Source organism: Lipotes vexillifer, unplaced genomic scaffold, assembly GCF_000442215.2.
Source record: "Lipotes vexillifer unplaced genomic scaffold, Lipotes_vexillifer_v1.1 scaffold756, whole genome shotgun sequence".
In the NCBI taxonomy this organism is placed as follows: Eukaryota; Metazoa; Chordata; class Mammalia; order Artiodactyla; family Lipotidae; genus Lipotes; species Lipotes vexillifer.
Genome location: NW_006773042.1, coordinates 268,788 through 291,063, shown reverse-complemented (window position 1 = coordinate 291,063; position 22,276 = coordinate 268,788). Strand labels below are relative to the sequence as shown.

Here is a 22,276-nt window from a genome sequence, read left to right as displayed (position 1 = left end):
GATGAATTTGAGCATGTTAATTACACCTGTGCAAGGAGTCATACAATTCTTACCCTACCTGAAATCACACGCTGTAGTAACCTCTGCTCCTCCACCCAGGGCCCGACCTTGAACTAGTGCAACACTTATTAGAGGAAGTCTGTATATTGAAGGAAAAAGGAAAAAGGGATGTTAATATTTTTAATTTTGATATTAATTTACAAATACTTTTAAAACTTAAGATGCAGTAGCAACAAAATTACTGAACTATGTTTATAAAAATAATCACACCTCAAAGTATAGAACTATTAGCCAATGTATCATGAGCAAAACAGTATAATAATGAAGATAAAATAATTCACACTAAATGCTATGTAAGCTTATCAAAATACCTCCCCAAATCATTATATATTTTTAAACTACAGACATATCAACTTTCTTCCAAATAAATGGATGTTTTTGTATAATGCAGGCACACCTCATTTCATTGTGCTTCGCTTTATTGCGTTGGATTAGGCTTTGGCTAACAGCCAAACTGTGAATACAGAGGAAAAGTTCTTGAAGGAAATTAAAAGGGCTACTCCAGTGAATATATGAATAATAAGAAAGCAAAACAACCTTACTGCTGATAGGAAGAAAGTTTTATTGGTCTAGATAGAAGATCAAATCAGCCACATTTCCTTAAGTCAAAGCCTAATCCAGAGCAAGGTCCTCACTCTGTTCAATTCTATGAAGACTGAGAGAGGTGAGGCAGATACAGAAGAAAAGTGTGATGCTAGCAGAGGTTGGTTCATGAGAATTCAGGAAAGAAGCCATTTCCGTAACAAAAATGTGCCAGATAAAACAGCAAGTGCTGATACAGAAGCTGCAGCAAGTTATCCAGAAGATCTACCTAAGATAATTCATGAAGGTGGCTACACCAAACAACAGATTTTTCAATGTAGACAAAACAACCTTATATTAGAAGAAGATGCCATCTAGGACATTCATGGCTAGAGAGGTGTCAATGCCTGGCTTCAAAGTTTCAAAGGACAGGCTGACTCTCTTGTCAGGGGCTAATGCAGCTGGTGACTACTAGTTGAAGCTAATGCTTATTTACCATTCTGAAAATCTTAGGGCTTTTAAGAATTATGCTCAATTTACTCTGTGCTCTATAAATGGAACAACAAAGCCTGGGTGACAGCACATCTGTTTACAACACGTTTTACTGAATATTTTAAGCCCACTGCTGATCTACTGCTCAGAAAAAAAAGATCCTTTCAAACTATTACTGCCCAGGGCTTCCCTGGTGGCGCAGTGGTTAAGAACCCACCTACCAATGCAGGGGACATGGGTTCAAGCCCTGATCTGGGAAGATCCCACATGCCGGAGAGCAACTAAGCCGGTGCGCCACAATTACTGAGCCTGCGCTCTAGAACCCGCAAGCCACAACTACTGAGCCCACGTGCCACAACTACTGAAGCCTGTGCACCTAGAGCCTGTGCTCCGCAACAAGAGAAGCCACTGCAATGAGAAGACAGCGTACCACAACAGAGTAGCCCCTGCTCACTGCAACTACAGAAAGCCCGCACACAGCAACGAAGACCCAATGCAGCCAAAAATAAATAAATAAATAAAATAAATTTATAAAAACCAAAAAAACAAACTACTACTGCCCACTGACAATGCACCTGGTCGCCCAAGAGCTCTGATGAAAGTGAACAATGAAATTAATGCTGTTTTCATGCCTGCTAACACAACATCCACTTTGCAGTCTGTGGATCAAGTAGTAATTTTGACTTTCAAGTCTCATTATTTAATGAAATACATTTCATAAGGCTATAGCCTTATGTATGTATTTAATGAAATACATTTCATAAGGCTATAGCTGCCATAGATAGTGATTCCTCTGATGGATCTGGGCAAAGTCACTTGAAAGGATTCACCATTCTAGATGCCATTAAGAACATTTGCGATTTATGGGAAGAGGCCAAAATGTCAACATTAACATGAGTTTGAAGAAGTTGATTCCAAATCTCTTGGATGACTTTGAGGGGTTTAAGACATCAGTGGAGGAAGTAACTGCAGATGTGGTGGAAACAGCAAGAGAACTAGAACTGAAGCCTGAAAATGTGACTGAGTTGCTGCAATCTCATGATAAACTTTAACAGATGAGGAGTTACTTCTCAAGGATGAGCAAAGAAGGTGGTTTCTTGAGATGGAATCTACCCTGGTGAAGACTGTTGAAATGACAAAAAGGATTTAAAATGTTAAATAAACTTATTTGATAAAGAGTGGCAGGGTTTGAGAGGACTGACTCCAATTTTGAAAGAAGTTTCTCTGTGGGTAAAATGCTATCAAACAGCACTGTATGTTACAGAGAAATCATTCAAGAAAGGAAGAGTCAACTGATGCAGGAAACTTCCCTGGTGTCTTGTTTTAAGAAATTACCACAGCCATCCCAGCTCTCAGCAGCCACCACCCTGATCAGTAAGCCGCCGTCAACACTGAGACAAGACCTTCCACCAGCAAAAAGTTTACGATTCACTGAAGGCTCAGATGATGGTTAGCATTTTTTAGCAATAAAGTATTTTAAAATTAAGGTATGTACATTTTTTAAGACATAATGCTATTGCATACTTAATAGACTATGGTAGAGTGTAAACATAACTTTTATATGCACTGGGAAACCAAAAAATTCTTGTGACTTGCTTTATTTCGATATCGCTTTATGCAGTGGTCTGGAACCTAACCTGCAATATCTCTGAGGTAGGCCTGTATACAGCTCCTGGAACTTTTCAGCAGTTGGCAATCAGGAATAATTCAATGTGATATTGTCTTAGTACATTTTTATTGGTATCAAATTATGGATGGGAAAATTAAGGCTGTATCCAAAAGAAAGAATTGTGGTATAGAAGATTGAGCTCCAGAACTGTTATTGAAGGTTCCTATCAAAAACGTTTTCAGAGCTTCCCTGGTGGCGCAGTGGTTGAGAGTCTGCCTGCCGATACAGGGGACACGGGTTCGTGCCCCGGTCCAGGAAGATCCCACATGCCGCAGAGCAGCTAGGCCCGTGAGCCATGGCCACTGAGCCTGCGCGTCCAGAGCCTGTGCTCCGCAATGGGAGAGGCCACAACAGTGAGAGGCCCGCGGACCGCAAAAAAAAAAAATAATAATAATAAGTCAACCTTTTGTGTTTGCAAAGACCCACTTTGCAAAGTGTGTATTTAAAAGGTGAATTTAAAATGTTTTGAAGGTACAGAATTTTTTGTAGGTCTAACCAAAATGAAAAGGTGCAGGTCTAAAGTAATCGCAAATTTCTTAACACACACTGCTTCCAAATAAAAAGGATTTTTTTGGGCTTCCCTGGTGGCGCAGTGGTTGAGAGTCTGCCTGCCGATGCAGGGGACACAAGTTCGTGCCCCGGTCTAGGAAGATCCCACATGCCGCGGAGCAGCTGGGCCCATGAGCCATGGCCACTGAGCCTGCGTGTCCACAGCCTGTGCTCTGCAATGGGAAACGCCACAACAGTGAGAGGACCACATACCGCAAAAAAAAAAAAAAGGATTTTCTTTTTTTTTTTTTGGCTGTATCAGGTCTTAGTTGCAGCACACAGGATCTTCATTGAGGCATGAAGGATCTTTCGTTGCAGCATGCGGGCTCTTCCTGGCAGGGCACGGGCTTCTCTCTATTTGTGGCATGTGGGTATTTTTCTCTCTCTAGTTGTGGCACACAGGCTCCACAGCACGTGGGCTCTGTAGTTTGCGGCATGCAGGCTCTCTAGTTGAGGTGCGCGAACTCAGTAGTTGTGGCACATGGGCTTAGTTACCCTGCAGCATGTGAGATCTTAGTTCCCTGACCAGGGATCGAACCCACGTCGTCTGCATTGTAAGGTGGATTCTTTACCACTGGACCACCAGGGAAGTCCCTAAAAAGGATTATTTAAAAACAAAAAAACCCAAGTTTTAAGATTTATTTAAGAAAAAGTCAAATGTAATAGGGAGAAGTAGGTGAATAGGAGCTAAGACAATGAAGAAGGTATTTTAAACAGTAATGCTGATTCCACTTTTCTTTCTAGACTAACATACAAAGAGTACCAAAAATACAGTGATGTCCAATTAACAAGTATGCTAAATAAATATGAATTTCCTTAGTTTTAATTATATTTAAATTGTTTACATTCAGAATATAGAAGTAGAAAGCTAATCAGTCCAATCATTTCACAGTTTGTAACCCCAAATGCAAAATGACAGGCCCAAAATTTTCTTTTTCTTCCTCATCTAGGTGCAAAGTGAATCCATCTTCCTCAGAAATCTGTAAAGGCCTTCTCCAATTGGTAACTCTTTTTCTATCTCCTTGCGGATACAGACCACTTCACTATACATTCTACCAATTTTGAATATTAGGTAATCTTTATGTGTCATCTCTTGACCAGTGTCTATTCTGCTCTGGTAACAGTATTTAACTTTCCCGTGTCTATACCTAAGTATAGCCAGATTATACCTAAATATTAGCTCTTTAGGGGAAAGTGCTATGTCTTTAATTCTTTTTATCTCTCATCTCTTATTTTTTAAGAGACATACTTGTATGTCCTTCAGTAACATTTAATTATATGACAATCCTTGATGGCACAAATAGTTCATCATTAGAATAAATATGATTAGAAAATCAGTGACTACTTTTTAACTACTGCAAATCACAGAATGAAGAGCTATTTTTGGTCTATTAGAAATTATATTTTAAAAACAAAGATACATTACCTCATAAATCTTGTTAAGGTGTTTTGCATGAACATGCATACGGCCATTCCATCCTTTAAATAAGAATAAGCACAAAGATACAATGCAAATGTATTATATAAGAAATTATTAAAAAACACTTTCAGGATTTAGAAAGTAATAAAGCCAAAAATATACCAAACTTTATAAAATGAGGTTATCATTTAAAACTCTTTGAAGCTGTCTGAAATGCAAATGATGCAGTATTTAATTGTGTGGATCTTCTAGGGTTCCTTGAGCTCAGCTTTGCATGAGCTATTAGTAAAGACTTAGGTGTGAGAGAGAGTAAATCTCACACCTAAGTCATATACCCCAGAAAAGAGGGGAGTTCTACTCAGGGTAATTTGGAGGAAAGAGGCATAAGACAAACCCACCTATTATCCCAAACTCTGATCCCCCAAGAATATAAACATAAAAAACAAGTTTCCTAATAGTAGTATAAACTCATTGCCTCTTCTTTTTTCCCTCATATACTTTCTTCAACCTAGTATAATGTAGTCTTCAGCCTTCTCTCAAAAGACTCTCCTCAAAGGTTTCTAATAATCTCCTATTTGTTAAATTAAATGGCTTTTCCTTATCCTTATCTTCCTCTGTGTCTCCATAATATATATAGCATCTTGCTTTGACCAGTTTCTGCATTTTGATATTCTCAGTTTCCAGCAACATCTTCACTCCTGATCCCCTTCCTGTTTCTTTGATTGTTATTTTCCAGTTCCGTTCTTTCTCTCTTTTTATTCAGCTAAATGCTATTACCAAAAATCCAATCCATGATTCTCTTTCTCTCCTTTATCTACAATTTCTCCCTTGGAAGTCTCAACCATTCCCATTGCTTCAACTACTGTTTTCATGTAGAGTCCCAAAACCTGCTAGAAATTTCACATTCTACTCATACTTCAAATTCAGCATGGCAAAACCAACTGGTTGTGAAAAAGCTGGGTTTTAATCCTAGCACTGTCACATAATAATAACATAAACTTGAGCAGGTCATATCTACGAACTTCGGTTTTCTCATCCATAAGGAAGGAATGAAAATTGTAAAAACCTATTCTATTTGACTTAAAGAATGGTTGGAAAGATGAAAATGTACCTAGATACTCTGTAAAAGATCACAGAGTGAGTTCTGAGTTAATAGGAAAGGTTTTCTGGTCCAAAAGGCTCAGAGTTTTGGTATTATCTTTAACTCTTCCATTTCACAGTTCTCCCATGCTCCATGAGTTAACAAGCATGTCCCCTCAATCGTTCCTTTGAAATATTTCCAATGCAAATCCCTTCTTTTTCTATTTTCTCTGCCACAACACTAGTTCAGACCTGTGTTACTCATGCTTAGATTATTACCAACAGCCTTGCTTCCTAACTGGTCTCTCTATATTTAATTTCTGTTTCCTCTGTGATATATCTTGCGTACTGCCTGAAAAACCTCCCTGTAGATGATAATTTCATATCACCAATAAAATGAAGTCTAAATTCCTCGGGAAGGACTGATCCCAAACTATTTTACCAACTTTATTGACTACTGCACCCCTCATCCAAGCATCTGAACTTCTGCAACGACAAACTATTTGTCATTCTTTTAACACTTTACAGTTATGGTTGTTCCTACGTCTTTGCTCACATCATTCCCACTATTTGGAACAGCCTGTCCTTTTCTCTGCCTATTTCAAGGAATGCCCAGATCAAATATTTTTCCATCAAGAGTTTCTAAATCCCACAGTAATAGTTTTCTCCTTCATGTTTCTGCAGTATTTTTATGTTTCTAACTTAACTACAGAATTTATAGATTGTATACACTGTGTTTGGATTTATTATCAGTCACATCATCTATACAAAATAAGGATAGGGGACATAATCAGTAGAATGTGGTCCCAGTTCCCAGTCCTCAAAAATCTTGTGAGAAATAAAGAAATGCAACATGCATCAAGGTATACAGTATAATAAGTATTTTAAGAAATGCTTGAACAAGCTGAGAACAGTGGCAAATAAGAAACAATTCATTTCAACTGGGTTGGGGTAGTTGAGAAGGCTTTATAGAGGAGAAGTGGAGATGGCATTTGCTAGGCCTAGATAATAAAGTCTTTGAGGCTAACAAAATGCCTTCTTTATCCTCAGAAGCTAGTAATACAATGTTCTGCATATAGTATGTGCTTGCTGAAGTTAACTGACTCAGATGAATTTGAGATGGAGAACTATGTTGATTCATAAAACAAAGGCAGTCAATTAGTGGTAAAAACCAGTATGATACAAATTTCCTAACTGAAAGCCTTTATCAGGAAGGTCAGTCTATACAATAAAGTGATGAGAAAATTAACACAAGCACAAAGAGCTAGAAGGTTTAAAACTAGAATAGTTTATGTTCTATTAAAAATCTGTCCTATAAAGCCTGTTAAATTATCTCAACAAAGTAATTTTAATAGGCTTATTTTCTATTACTAGATTTTAGAGTACTTAAAATACTGATGGAATTATTTAGAATTGGTAGAAATGAAAGTGAAGCGGGTATTAACCTATGTACTATTATGCTTCTCATTCAAAAGATAAAAGTCACACTAAAAATGTTTAAAAGCAATATGGAATAATGGACAACAACACAGGCTCTAGATCTAAACTGCCTAGGTTTGAATCTGGGCTCTACCACTTAATAGCTAGTTTGAATTTTGGCAAGATACTTAACATCTCTGTGCCTCAGTCTCCTCACCTGTAAAATGGTGCTAGTAATAGTACCTATATCTCATTAGGGGAATTAGTAATAAATAAGTTATAACACAGAAGAGCTTAGAACAGTGCCTGACATACAGTACTAGAATAAGAATGTTATCTATCATCATAATTAATATCAGTAATAGCAATCAGATAATAAGTTATGCTTTGGCTTTAAATGTATCATAAAGTAGAGATTACACTGCACTAGCCAACATGACCTAGGAAGAAGAAATATTTAATTTATTAAATTTATTCCCCAAAGCTATTGAGCCAACAATGACTAAATGTTCAGGCCTCTTCCTAGGCTACAGGATGAAAATAAGCCAGTGACAGAGAAACCCTGACTTGTGATAGAATAAACTGAAAGAAAGGAACCAATGGAAATCTAGACCTACTCTAACGAATGAAAGTTGGGAGCTCGGGAACTTAAACTTAATAAAGGTTTTCAGAGCTGCTGCAAAAGGGGATACTTCCATCCTATCTGGATGATAGCCTGAGACCCAACCCTCCTCTTCCAGCTCCTCCTAGAATAACAAAGATGAGACACACGATGCCCAGCCTAAGTGCCAAAGGGAACTATCAACATCATATTTACTCTAAGCCACATGTATCCTGAGTGGAAAAATGCCCAGCCTGTAAACATATCTTATCCTAGAACTGTTAGGGAACCACTGACAGAAATCATCTGCCCTGGCCAGGCAGGGTAATAACTGCTTGAATGAATTATCTCACAACAGGAGGTCCCGATAAGGAAAACAGAACTAACAAGCTACCACCAGCCGGAAGAGGGGCCAAAATGAGGGAGGAGACTCCAGCCCATAGTATGTCCTGCCAACCTCCCAGAAATCCTTACGCTGGAAACCATCTTGACTGAGATGTATGCGCTGCCAGGAAGTGAACCAAATATGGGCACAAGCAAGACGATTATCCAGAGACAACCTGGAAAGCTAACTCCATTACCATAAAACCTGAGACTGCAAGCCATGTGGCAGAGCAGTTTCCTGGGTTCCTTATACCCGGCTGTTCTCTGCCCAGGCACCCCTTCCTAGTAGTCTTTTGCTTTGTCAGTACAGGTGTCTCCTTGGACAATTCAATTCCGAGTGTTAGACAAGAGTCCACTCTTGGGCCCTGGAAGGGGTCCCCCTTACAGTAACATAACCATAAATGAGCCTCTTTTTTTTCCCTAAGTGCTTCTATGAATTTATTAATTTCCTCAAAATACATGGAAGGGTTTCAAGAAAATTATAATAGCTTGTCTACAAATTAATAAGGCTACAATGGAACTGTACAATAGTCATAGCGAAAGCAAAGAAGTTAGACAAGAACTTTGAGGTCGCTGTGGAAAGTTAAGCAACAGAGAAAAAGGGGGCAACAGATTGGTAGAAAAGTAACAAGGGAGGTCAGCGGACAAAGGAGGATATTATCTTCCAGTTAGATTAAGAGTATAAAGGTTTCTAAAATGCCAGACTTTTCCTTGAGGCATTAAACCCATTCACTGCAGAGTAAAGCAGGTTTTTATTACCCCAAATCTTGAAGCTTCTAATTGGATTTTGATTATTTCTGCCCTCTGAAAAAAAACTTTTAGTCTGCAGAACACTGGTAGTATCAATTCAAACCTTATAGATGGGTGAATACTTACACTAGATTTTTTCCTATTTTATTCTTTTTTTCTGTCCCATAACTTTTCAGGGCTAATGCTTGTGTTATGCTAATTCATCTCCCTGCCTGGACCTTCTCAACCAAGGATTAACTGCCTAATAGGAACAATTAGAGCTCTTTTCCTGCTCATTAAACAAAGGGTACCAATATGAAACCAACCTCTTAGGAGACCACGTACATAAAGAAAAAAAAAACTAGAATGACAGATAAGCAAATATAATGTTGATGACCGTTGATACTATTATGAGTACATGAGGGTTTCAACGTATTAGTCTGAGAAGAAAAATATTGCCTGTCATATCAGTAAACAAAGGATGTCACAGCCATCAGTCACAGCAGCCACCGCCGATGGTGAGCCCTGAGGGAACTCGGGATGGAAACAAGGAATGCCCCCCATCTAGCAGTCATTAGACTGCAGCCACCCCAACAGTGCAGATTTAAGGAAACTCAGGATGAGAAAACACAGGACACTGGCCCCAGATAGCTGAAGTGCCTATCTAAGGAATGATTTCAGTGAGCCCAGACTCTTGCACCTCCCTATACACAGAAAAGCAGTAAATTCCTTAACTTGAGATATCTGGTTTTCTTTAATTAACAATAATCTTTTGACATTCCGACTACCTGCCCTTTGTTGCAAATACTCCTATATATTCTGGTTCCCCCTCACCTCCTCAGAGCAGTTTCTCAGGGTTATATGAGATGCTATCTCCAGGCTTGAAGTCCTAAGAATGTCTGCCGAAAAAAACGTAACTCTCAACTTTTAGGTCATGCGCTTTTTTTTTCAGTGGACATGTCTACTTTCGTTTATATTTGGTAATTTTCATTAATAAAATATTTTTTCAAAACTGAAAACATACAGTGGCAAAAACATCAACATAATTATCTTTTTAAAAAAAGCCATTTAATAATCACTTTCATGTATCTTATTATAATGAGAAGGGAAAGTAACCCAATTACTAAAATCATCTATTCTACTCATCTCATCATTCTAAGAGCAAATTCACCAAATAAGCAGATGCAATGACACATTTGCAACAACAAAGAGTAAGTATATTGGATAAAGAAGAGCTTTGTTGAGAGAAAGGCTGTTTATACTTAAAGTCATGTTAAGCGTCTCAGAATCTCTCAGCTGTGAGGGACAGATGCGTTTATATGTGCAGCTGCAATTCATAAACATGTATGAGCCTCAAAAGTCCCAAGGCCATTGAAAATTTCAGTTTTACACATATTTATAGTTACTTCTCAGGCATACAGGAATATGTGCTATATGAGAAATGGAAATAGTTAACAGGAACTTTATGTAAACTGTTTCCAGTTCTTATTAATTTTAAAAATCATCATGTGACAAATACACCATACTTTATAAATATGACTGTGTTTCTTAATATTATCCATAAAGAGAATTTACTCAAATTGTTTATTCCTATGCTATACACTTCCTATAATTATGACTAAGAACATTTCATAAAAGTACAATAAAGGATCCACCTACACAAAAAAATGCTTTAAATAAAATAAGGTATTTTAAATACCAATCTGGGCTTGAAGCATACACACTGTAAAGCAGAATCACAATTCCATATTTTTTTTTCTTATGAGACTGGCAGATGTGCATAACTACAAGGGACGAACACCAGCAGTGTTATTTAAGCATTGGGGTAACACCACCCGAGTTCTCAGCTGTTGATCAAAAGTCAATCTTACTCTACTGCAGGCATTCAAGACAGAAGATTACTTGGAGAATGTCCTTACTGGAAAGAATAAACTTTATTTAGTGATCCCTTACCTGAAGTCTGAATAAAAATGATACATATTTTCCTACATGATTTACATCAGACTGGCTACATATATGTGAAACAATTAGCATGTCTCTACTTTTAGTTTTTACATTTATAGGGAAAAAATTCCTGGCCACGTGATCTAGTTAGACAGCAACAACCTTCTAACTAGAAGAAAGCAAAATAACCTTTCACATTTTTAGGGGTGTTTTCCTATCTGACTGTAAGGTCAGGCCACTCAAGATGGGTGTTCTCTGGCTCTCTATACATTCCCTGCTCCACCAGTGCCTGCTTTACCTACACCCTACTCACATGACTGACCTTCCTACATACCTGCCCCAGGCCCCAGCTAGTGACAGTTCTTAACAAAGGGGTGGTGAGGGGTGTGCCCCTCTGCTAGTTTCCCTGGTAACCAATGAGCCAACCTGAGGTTAATTCCCCTTAAAACTGGCAATCTCCCATCTCCCCTTGCCCTTGGAGTGAAGACTGTCCTGCCCTATCCCACCCGCCATCTGCTGCAGATGGTGGGGTGTTGCACCAGGACCTTGCTTCAGACGCTCCCCCTATCCACTGAACCACTGATGTCTCTGTCACTGACTCCGGGCTCTTTCTTAGGTCTTAAAGCTGGGCAAATACAGGCCTTGCAGGCCTGCAGGGTGCAGCCCAACGCTGACAACACACCAGACCCACAGTAATCTATTATCTCATTCTACAATATCTTTATAGTATCTTTTGTGAACAAAGTAAAGAGCTTAGCAATACAATTATTCTAGAAATGAAAAATTATAATCAAATGACTTGCAGGTCACATAGTTAATTATCAGTAAAGCTTGGGCAAGAATCCATATATTCAGATCCCCAGCTTAGTGCTCTTGATAGGGACAGATTAAAGGGACAAAGTAGGTGATTAAATAGTTAGTCCCACTAGGGGATTGTAAGTAAAGACAAAGTATGGGAGACCCTGTAAGTTAATGATCACTCAAGAAAGCAGGTTTGCTTCACCACAAAACCAAGCAGGCTTGCTTAGCAGCAAAATCATGCAACTGAAGCATGAGACATGCCCCAAACAATAAAATAATGGTGGATTGAGACCCATATCCTGTCCAGTGAGGTCAGTAAATTAATGATTTCTAGGACATGCTTCTCTGCATACACTGAAAATAAAAATATAAGGAAAAGGTGACATTATACTGAAAGCTGAGATGATTTACCATATTTTAGCATATGTTACCACCTTTTTGCTCATTTCCATTACACCATGACAGCCCCAGTTTGACCATGCAGGGACAAGAAAAATCCCCCGCCCAACATGGAGGAGGAACCAATGTTGGAAGCATGATGTCTCCTCAAGAATGAGGAAGAAAAAAAAAAAAAGAATGAGGAAGAAGGTGGTCTTCTCCCCCTCCCCACTTTTCCTTTGATTATAAAACTGTAGCCCACTAAGTTCTCAGGGCAGCACCCTCCTGCCTGCCTGCTTGTAAACCTATAAGCATCCTATTCTAATAAATCATTTCTTATCTATCACTTTGCCTCTTGCTGAATTCTTTCCGATCTGAGACATAAAGAACCAGAGCTCCTCGGAGCCCCCGGCCCTGAGATGCATTTCTGCAGTTTCACTCTAACCATTCAGAGGCATTACAAATTTAAGGCTAGTGCTGCTACAAATTACGGATCATCATGGATGATGATCTTTGAAATAAAAATAATAGCTACCTTATTCAGACACCATGCTAGTAGGCACTTTATATATATATCTTGAATCCTCACAGTAGCTCTGTGAAATATACAATTCTTATTTATAGATTAAGAAAATAAGACTTAGAAAGAATAAGTGATTTACCCAATCACTTAGCCAGAAAATGCTGAAACCAGCATTCAAATACAAACCTATCAAAACTTCCAAAAGAGAGATCCTTCCTCATATATTATGCAAATGAGAGATCATTATACTACATAGAGTGGTATGAGAGTTGTGCAATAACATTAAAACATTATTACCTACGTACAGCTCACATCTATAATTAAATGGCAACAGATACCTTTTTTTCTTTTTCTTCTCTCTCTCTCCTCTCTCTCTCCCTATCTCTCTCTCTCTCTTTTTTTTTTCTGCCTAGGGGATGTTAGTGGACAGCTGAATTCAAGAAAAACAGGTTGCTTGGAGGACAGATAATGAGAGATGATTCGGATTCCTTTTCTGTAATCATAATTAAAAAGAAAATTTTTTAACTGTTAGCATTTTTTGAAGTCTACCATGTGCCAAAGCTATGCTAGGTACCTCATGGAAAACTCCTTATCATGAGATGCTAAGGGACTTCCACTTAAAAAATTAAAATCCTTGCTGGCTTTAATAATGAACTTTTTATTGCTAGTCTTCCTGTCCTTCGTTTTATTCCTCATTACTTCACACTATTACAAGCTAATCTTTACTTTAAGGAGCAAAACAAAAACTCTGATCCTTGGAAAGCTATTAAAGAAAAGCCCAGATGTCCGACAAACATGTAGAACCTATTGCATAATTCATACAATACTTGCCTCTGGAGTTCCTAGTGCTTTCACAGCATTCAGATCAGATCCTGAGGAGAAAGTATTTTTTGCTCCGTGGACAATGAGACCTTTCCCCTCTGTCCAATTTTCCAACTCAATCACTTTTTCCAGAAGTTGTAGCATCATAACACCTGCCAGAGGGGAGGGGGAATCAAAAACACATAAAATATTGGACAAATAGAAATAATTTAGAAACTGTAAGGTGTCAAACAAGACTCTTAGGTCACAAATTTTACAAATATTTACTGAATGTCTATCAAATGCCTATCATGTTGGTACTAAGGAGTATATACAAAAGAGGCAAGCATAACAGTCTCTGCTTTAAAAGTTTACAACTTGATAGTGACCTCTTTCTCTCTCTCTCTCTCTCCCTTAATTAAGAAGTCACATAAATATGTGGTTAGGTAGAAAAAATAATGCTGGCCCTAAGTATGAGAAATCTGTACCAGTAGTTAAAATAATCTTTTTGACTTTGTAAAATAAACATAAGAGTTGAAACAGACCTTAAAGAGTATCTGTTTGGCTGATTTTCAAACAAGGGCCTTGAGAGTTGTGTGGTGTGGGGCTCATTCATCATCTCACAACCCAACCCAACCCAACCACCATCATCCAAATCAAAGCAGCTCTGCTTGTATTAGTTTTAAATATTAGGCATCAAATTAATACTTGTTTCCATTTGAATAAAAAGTTTTACTAATATAAATTATAAATTGTAGCTATTCAGTAGTAAGTTAAAACAAGGATTTATCTAGTCTAAATCTCTAGAGCAGTCTTACCTTTCTAATTTTATTTTTCCTAGGCTAATATAAAAATTGGCTTTTATTCTCTGAACCAGTTGAAGGTATGCAGCTGCACTGTCCAGTAAAGTAGCCACCACGCACATGCAGTCATTGAGCACTTGAAATATGGCTAGCCTAAACTGAGATGTGCAGTAGTGTGAACAGCTTTTGGCAGGAAAGGCCTCTTTGCAGGAAAGAGCTCTCTACAGGAGGCCCCTTTTGTCTTGTCACTAACCTTAAGCCAGGCACCCCCATCCTCTACTCATCTCTGGCCCTAGCACAACTTTCAGATCTTTTGATCACACAATATGTTGCCTAACCTGCTGGCTCTTTCCGTAGATCAAAGAAGTAGAAATGAAGAATAAGTAATTAAGAGATGACCAGATCTCTTCCCTAGCTTCCCCTTCAGAAATCTCGAGAACAAATCTGTGTGGACAAGATCGCATCTAAAGAAAAATCACAAGAAGTCAACAAGCCTGCATACACTGGGGGATGGCGACGATTCTGACCCCTTGTCTCAACGACTGAGATTACTTCCCCTTTTCCCTTTAAAGCTTTCATGGCTGAGCAGAATCTTCAGAGATGGTTTTTGGGGGACAACTGAGTCCAACATCTCCCCAGATTGCCAGCATTCTGATTAAAAGCTACTTTCCTTTCTACCAACATCTGTCTCTTGGGTATTGATTTTTGAGTGGCAAGCAACCAGACCTGATTTGGTAACAGTAGTGTAAAATACATACCAGATTTCAGAGAACTGGTATGAAAAAAGAAAAGAGGAAAATACCTCATTAATAATTTTTGTATCAGTCATTTGTTGAAATATTTTGAGTATACTGGGTTAAATAAAATGTTATTAAAATTAATTTTACCTTTCTTTTTCCTTTTTAAAAATATGGCTACTAGAAAATTTTAAATTACATATGTAGCTGACACTTGTGTCCTGCATTATACTTCTATTGGTTAACATTAATAGAGACATCTCTGAATTCTGCTGAATGTAAAGAAAAGTCATCTTGTGTTTAAAGACCCACCACTAATAATTTACAAAGTTTACAGTCTACTGAATTATGTGTATAAGTATGATTATATATAGACACAAGAAACTTTACTGGGATATTTTTGAACCCAATATTGCAAATGCTACTATAAAATATAATTTGCTCCCCCCACAATAAGTATGTAACTAACAAATAGAGATTGCCAAAACCACCTGGAAACACGAGTGCTGGGTAGTCAGGAAGGTAACTCATGAGCTCTTGTATAACATCATGGTAGAATAATTCAAATTTGAGCTTTGGCAAAAAATTACAAATTATCACAGGTCCTGGACCTTGAGGTCTCTTAAATATAAAATTCTTATATGCCAAGAGTGCTGCCTAGTAAATAGAAGGTATTTACCTGTATCTCAGAGTTAGAAAGGGGCAACAAGTAGGCAAGTGCAGTGTTTTCAGTGATTATTGGAACTACATGGTTAAAATGACAGACTTATTTCAGTTCATAGAAAAGAAAATTTAAGCTAAATAATTCTTTTTTCATTTTAGGCTTTACTCTTTAGGTTTTAAAATCTTTGAAACATCCTTCCCTTTGTCTCCCAGTGACATTAGCTGAACACAAACAAATGAAGCTATTAAGCAGTCAAAATTTCAATGGAAAAAATAATCAAGATTAATTTGATGGTTTCCTTTTTTTTTGCGGAGCACAGGCTCCGGACGCGCAGGCTCAGTGGCCGTGGCTCACGGGCCCAGCCGCTCCACGGCATGTGGGATCCTCCCGGACCGGGGCACGAACCCATGTCCCCCGCTTCGGCAGGCGGACTCTCAACCACTGCGCCACCAGGGAAGCCCGATGGTTTCCTTTTTACCAACATCCATACTCACGGATTTTTTAAAAACATTAAAATAATCACAATTAGTAAAAGAGTTCCTGGTTCAGGTGATAGTTTTGTTTTGTTTTCTCATGTTCTACAAAGAGTACCATGACTTTCAAGAATTCTTCAACAGATTTAAGGATAAAAGCATGGGATAGCAGGTTAGATTTAGTGTCATTTTTTTTTTTTTTTTTTTTGGCTGCACCACGTGGCATGTCCGTTCCGACCAGGGATCGAGCCCCTGCCCCCTGTGTTGCAAGTGAGGAGTCTTAACCACTGGACCGCCAGGCAAGTCCCCTCCTACAGCGTCATAAGCAACAGGGGAAGCAGGAAACGGGGCACGAACCCGCGTCTCCTGCATCGGCAGGCGGACTCTCAAGCACTGCGCCACCAGGGAAGCCCTAGTGTCATTTTTTTAACTAACAAAAGAAAGCTCTCTATACCTGAGAAGGCATTCATTTTACTTGGATTGTTCAGAGTAAGAATGCCAATGCCACTGTCTTCCTTCTGAAGGTCAATGGATCCACCAGGAAACTGCTCAAGTTTTCTTTTCACTTCTTCCTCATGGAAGCCATGAGAGGTGTTATAAAGTGACAATCCTATTTGATGTAGCAATTTTGTCTTCATAGGGATAGGTGATGTCTTCAAAACATGTCTTGCCATTTCTGGAAAAGAGAGATAAGTATGCAGTAGTCTGGATAAACACTTTTAGAATATTATACATTAATAGGCTTTAGTGAGAGACCTTTCTGTTTATTGCGAGGACTTCCCTACTTCTCAAAACACTCTCTGAGAAGTGTATAGGATTGCTTCCCTTCCCCCCCGCTTCTCAAACCAAAGGATATAAGTTACATTATTTCAGTATATCATCAGGAGATGATGACGTAGTTATAGGGCATTTACTGAGATCCAACACGCTAGGAGGATTTAGAAAAATGTTGCTGTTCTGTGGTTAGCACCATCTCCTGCCTTCAGGGAGTCTTCCTCATGACAGCAGTTCTTCTTCCTCTAACTCTAAATCTAAGAATAAATTCAGTCCAGAAGTCCCCTTGGAAACAATGTCTATGCAGAAATGCTACAGAGCAGTTCCAGTCTCTAACAGAAAATTTATTTTTAGCATTATCCTTACCTTATGTAATGCTTTATAGAAAAAGCTGGAAGGGGTCCTGAGGAAAGTGGGCAAAGAAATAGGAATGTATGTGTGTGATTTCTGTGTTCCCCAAAGTTCTGTCACTCTTCTCACTTTATATATCTCATCTCTGGGTCATCTCCTATCTGCCCAAATGCTTTTTTGCCCTATGTAAGTACTTTTGTTCACATAAAAAATACATTCAGAAAATTATACAAACCATAAGTTACAGTTCAATGAATTTTCACAAGGTAAATACATTCAAGTAAATAGCATTCAGATCAAGAAACTGAACATGACTCCAAATAAAATTAACAACTATCTTGACTTCTAATACCCAAGATTAGCTTGCCTGCTACTGAACTTTATATAAATTGAAAAATATAGTAAATATTCTTTTGTGTCTGGTTTCAACTACGTTTGTGACACCCATTACTATTATTATGTGTAATTAGATTCTAAATATCCATTATTTTCATTGTTGTATTTTATTATATGAATATACCACAATTCATCTATTCTAATGTAAATAGTCATCTGGGTTGTTTCTGGTTTTTGGCATTACAAGCAGAGCTGCTGTGAACATTTTAGTATCTGTCTTTTGGGTCAACAAGTATGCATTTCTGCTGGCTATATCTAGAAATGGAATTAGTGGATCAGGCAGCAGCTGGCTAAAACTGCTTGTTAAACACTGAAGAATTTTGCAAGTTGCTTTTTAAACCATAGGTAGCTTGAAATTAACCATGGTGAGAGTATTATCAAACTCTACATATCAATCTCTCCCCGCCACCACCCCCACAGCCATTTTCTGGGTACACCACTGGTCATAATGATCACATCTGTTCATTTATTTCACTTTAAAAGATAATGCCCAAGAGTTTTCACATCCACAGCTAGTGAACGTTCCAGTTGTTCCACAACCTTGTTATCACTTGCCAATGTCTTTTTTTCTCTTTCTTTCCATTTTAGGCATTCTAGAGAGTGGTATATCATTGTGGTATCACTTTGCATTTCTATGACGTCTAATGAAGTCAAGCTCCATTTTCATATGCTTGTTATTTGCATATCATCTTTTATAAAGTGCCTCTTCAAGTTTTTTTGCTCATTTTTTTGCCTTTTTAGTACTAATTTGTTGGAATTCTTTTACTCATTTGCCTACAGTTTTTATTAAAACTCATAAGACAACAAATTCTACATTTCCATCTCTAGTTGAGACCTTATGCCCAAGTACTCCTAAATCAAACAAAAATCTACTTCCTTACTCCTCATCTCTAGATGTACCACAGGTTTCTCAAAATCACTGTTTAAACCTAACTCACACTTTTAAAACCTGTAACTACTTTATTCCTTCCCTTAACTATCCACAGTATCCTCAATCCAGAAAGCCACAGCAGAAAACCCAATCTCCTTCCCCACCTTCATTTCTCATATGCAACCTTTTTTATTTTTCCCATCCTTTACTTCTTCTATGACTAACATAGTTCAAACCTATGTACCTGGATGAATACAGTGGTCACCAATTAGTTGTATACTGCACCTTAAAATCAGAGCTATCTTTCTACTGTATGCCCCGAGAAGTACAAATCTTCATATACATTTTCAAAGAAATTGAAAAGATTTAAAATTAGTCCTTCTCAGGACTTGAGCATGAACCTAAAAAATGAACCTGTAGGGGAAATAAAATGATAAAGGTGGGAAAATTTAGGTCTATGGGAAATGAAAGGGATGGGGGGGGGGGAAATACAATGTTTTTACTAATTAAAAAGTACGAAATAGTTATGAAAAAATACAAGGATTTTGGAGGCTTCCTAAATTATCAACTAAATATAAGTATCAAGTTCTCTCAAGATTCTTAGCTAGCAGAGGAAATCGACACTCAAAATTTCAGGAGTTATTGAGAAATTACAAGCAATGAGGCTAGAAATAAATTAAATTAGCAAAACTTATATTCTCAGGACAAGATATATATGTATATTTATATGTATGCTCACAACTCCAGCAATGTGCAAGAAAGCCCTCTCATCCCCAACCACTGTTCTTTCTTTTTCATCTCCCCTTTCACTATCCCTAGGTTCAAGTTCAGTGATCAAAGTCTGTGGGAAAAATAAGGTCAAAATATATCATTCAAAATGAGTTTGGAAGGCTTCTTTGCTTTTTAAAAGACAAATTCCAAGAAACATACATAATAACTAGATTAGCAATTAAGATAAATCTTTTAAAACAGGACAGTATTCTTTCTTGGATTATTTAAAGTAGATAATAGCTTCATTCTAAGAATAAAAAATGGTTGAATAGTTTCTTTGCATAAAAGCCATTAAGTAAATTACACCATGTGTATATAGGTTTTTATAGCCAAGAAGTTCAAAGGACTGGGATCCTAGTATATAAACATACATGCATATGATAAGAGCATTTGGTAAGATATAATTGGTAACAATTCAATTGGTATTTATTGAGTTCCTATTTAGTGATCTCCCCTTTGCTAACTAGCTATTTCAGAGAGAAAAAAAAAAGTATTTTTAGTTTTATCAAAGAAACAAAATACATACACACTCAGCAATAATATTCAACTCTCTAGTTGAAAATAGAACAAAATCCCTCCTTTTATTAAGCTCTATTAGAGACTTGCATCAAATTTAAAATATAGCCATAACTTCATAAAAGGATTTTTTCCTCTTCACCAATAAACTTTTATCATGAAGTCTAAGAATTTTCTATAGGCAGAAATGGATCCAAAGACATTAAATCAGTGCATGGGATTATACTTTATTTCCCTTCATTCTTTCGAAGTTTTAACATTCTAAGCAGAAGTAGAACAAAAATCAAGCAACATCCTAGTTCTGCTGGGGAGTCACCAAAGAAAGAAGTAAACTCAGATCAGCTCTTTTTTTGCAGTGCTGTGGCCAAAATATTGGCAGAGGGCTCTACTTTCAAAATACTCTCATCTTACATATTTCCAGAGTATCAGTTCTTCACCTGATTACATTAGCACTAATCTATTAGAATGAAAATTCTATAGTCCCACTACCCTCCCAAAACAAATCTAGAAAACAGACAAACAGAAAATAGGGCCCACATTTCCATTTTACAAGTAATGAAAGCGTACCTTTATGTGAAGCTTTCCTCTAGAGAGTGACCTGCTTACTGTCAAATTCTGAAACAACAGGAAAGCTCTCGAAGTTCTCACTCTGCTTTTTCTCCAAATAAATACATGTAATTTTTTAAAACAAATTATCAATTTATAAAAACCTTTAAAACTTGAGACACTATTTTAGGTAACTAAATAGCTGCCTAGAATCACAAGTCTTTTGAATAGACAAGAACATACTTTACATAAAGGCTATTGGATGAAATCAAAACATTTATGAGGTTATATGAAACTGTGCGACACTACTATTCATGTATTACTTCTATAAAAGATTGCTTTCATTTACTTACTTTGAAATCAGGTTGTATTACAGTTAGCCAGAATGAAAATAAATGTAGACATGAAGAATGAAGAAAGCTAACCTAACATACTTTTGAAAGTTAGGTTTCAGAATGAATGTGTTGTAGTTCTTAACCTAAGTAATGGATACACAGGTATTTCTTTTTGTTGTTGCCTTTCTTTAAACTCTTCTTATGCTCTTTTTACTATATGCATGTATGCTACATTTCTCACTAAACATGTTTTTAACTGAAGGACATCATTCCAAATTTAGGGGGGATGGTCTCTACCTTTGCCAGTAATCTCTCCCAACCTTCTAAACTGCCAATTTCAAAACTAGTTTTCTAAGTACTCTGTTTTTTGCATAGAAGGTATTTAATAAAGAACACAAATATTGCCATTGGTGGCCACATAGGTGTCTGAAGGTTCTGGCAGGTCTGACAACTGAGCAAGTGTCCTTATTAAAGGTAATGATATTTCTTTAAAATTGATGTACAACCAGAAACCAGATAAGAAAGAATTAGAGATGAAGCTCCTGCCTCCAGTAAATTCAAAAACTCTTATGGGTAGGGACCACATCTTATTCATGGCTTTAGCATACAGAGCTTTACACTTAATATTTGCAGTACTAAATGATACCTAATGTGGTTATTACCATACAGGGATTACTGTACCTAACCATCATTTCCCAAACTAAATAAAAGATCTCTATTTGCCAGATAGAAAAAGTTTATTTCATTGTTGGAATTCTAGGAAATGCAAGTCCAGGATATGTAGCTCCAAGTGCTCAAGGGTATTACAGTCAGCCAAAGAAGGAGATCTCCTTTTCACTGGCCCCTGGTCAGTTTGATCCAGGACCACCACTCCACCGTCAGTCCTAGCTTAGGAGCCCCTGCTCCTTTTCACAAAAAAGACAAGAGCTGTGGGTCTGATATTTTTTTTCTTTTCATGTTTACAAATTGGGTTTGCATACAACACAATCTCTATTGGATCATTAATGAAAATACTAACACTTTTTAAGAAACGATGGTAAGTAACAGATAACAAAGCATCGCTCTACCTATTTATAATGTCTGTAGTTGGTAATACATATTTTACAAGGGTCTGGTTAGTAGTATTCTTCATACTTTAACTATATAACCAGATTTCCCTCACAAGGGTTAGGACTAGCCTGTTACATTCTCTAACTTTCTAAGAATGAGAGGCTATTTACCCAGTGAGTACTGAGGTTAAGACCATGTCACAACTAAGACCCGGCGCAACCAAAATAAATAAAAATTAATTAATTATAAAAAAGACCTAGTAACTGTTCGTGGCAAATTTAAATGGGGAACCCATGACTTGCCCTATTTTGCCCTACCTTCCCCACTCCTCCTTCAAAGGAAGATACTATCGGTTTTGAGCCAACGACATTCAAAGTACTACAGCTTTCTGTAGAAGGCAACAGAGTGAAACTGTTTCCATTGGCACTGCTGCCACTTTGGATTTCTTTGTTCTCATCTCCCTCCTTTCCTCCTTTTCCTCTCTACTAGGTTCTCTCTCTCTCTCCTCTCTTTCTTTTTCAGCTTGTGTGGTACATGGAAGCAGGAGCTGCCTTATCTTCGGAAGGCATCTGAAGAAGGTTAAAGGCAGTAGGGCTCAGGGCTCCTTAGGCCTGCTT

The 22,276-nt window shown here is 37.6% G+C and overlaps 1 protein-coding gene across 1 annotated transcript; it reads right to left on the bottom strand.

The window, feature by feature from the left end:
- Positions 1 to 64: 64 nt before the first annotated feature.
- On the bottom strand, positions 65 to 16,723 carry ECHDC1 (ethylmalonyl-CoA decarboxylase 1). The gene is made up of 3 exons (XM_007447964.1): positions 16,504 to 16,723; positions 13,403 to 13,545; positions 65 to 139 (listed from the first exon to the last, which is right to left on the bottom strand). The coding sequence occupies exons 1-3, from the start codon at positions 16,721 to 16,723 to the stop codon at positions 65 to 67; spliced, it is 438 nt and encodes a 145-aa protein (XP_007448026.1).
- Positions 16,724 to 22,276: the final 5,553 nt, after the last annotated feature.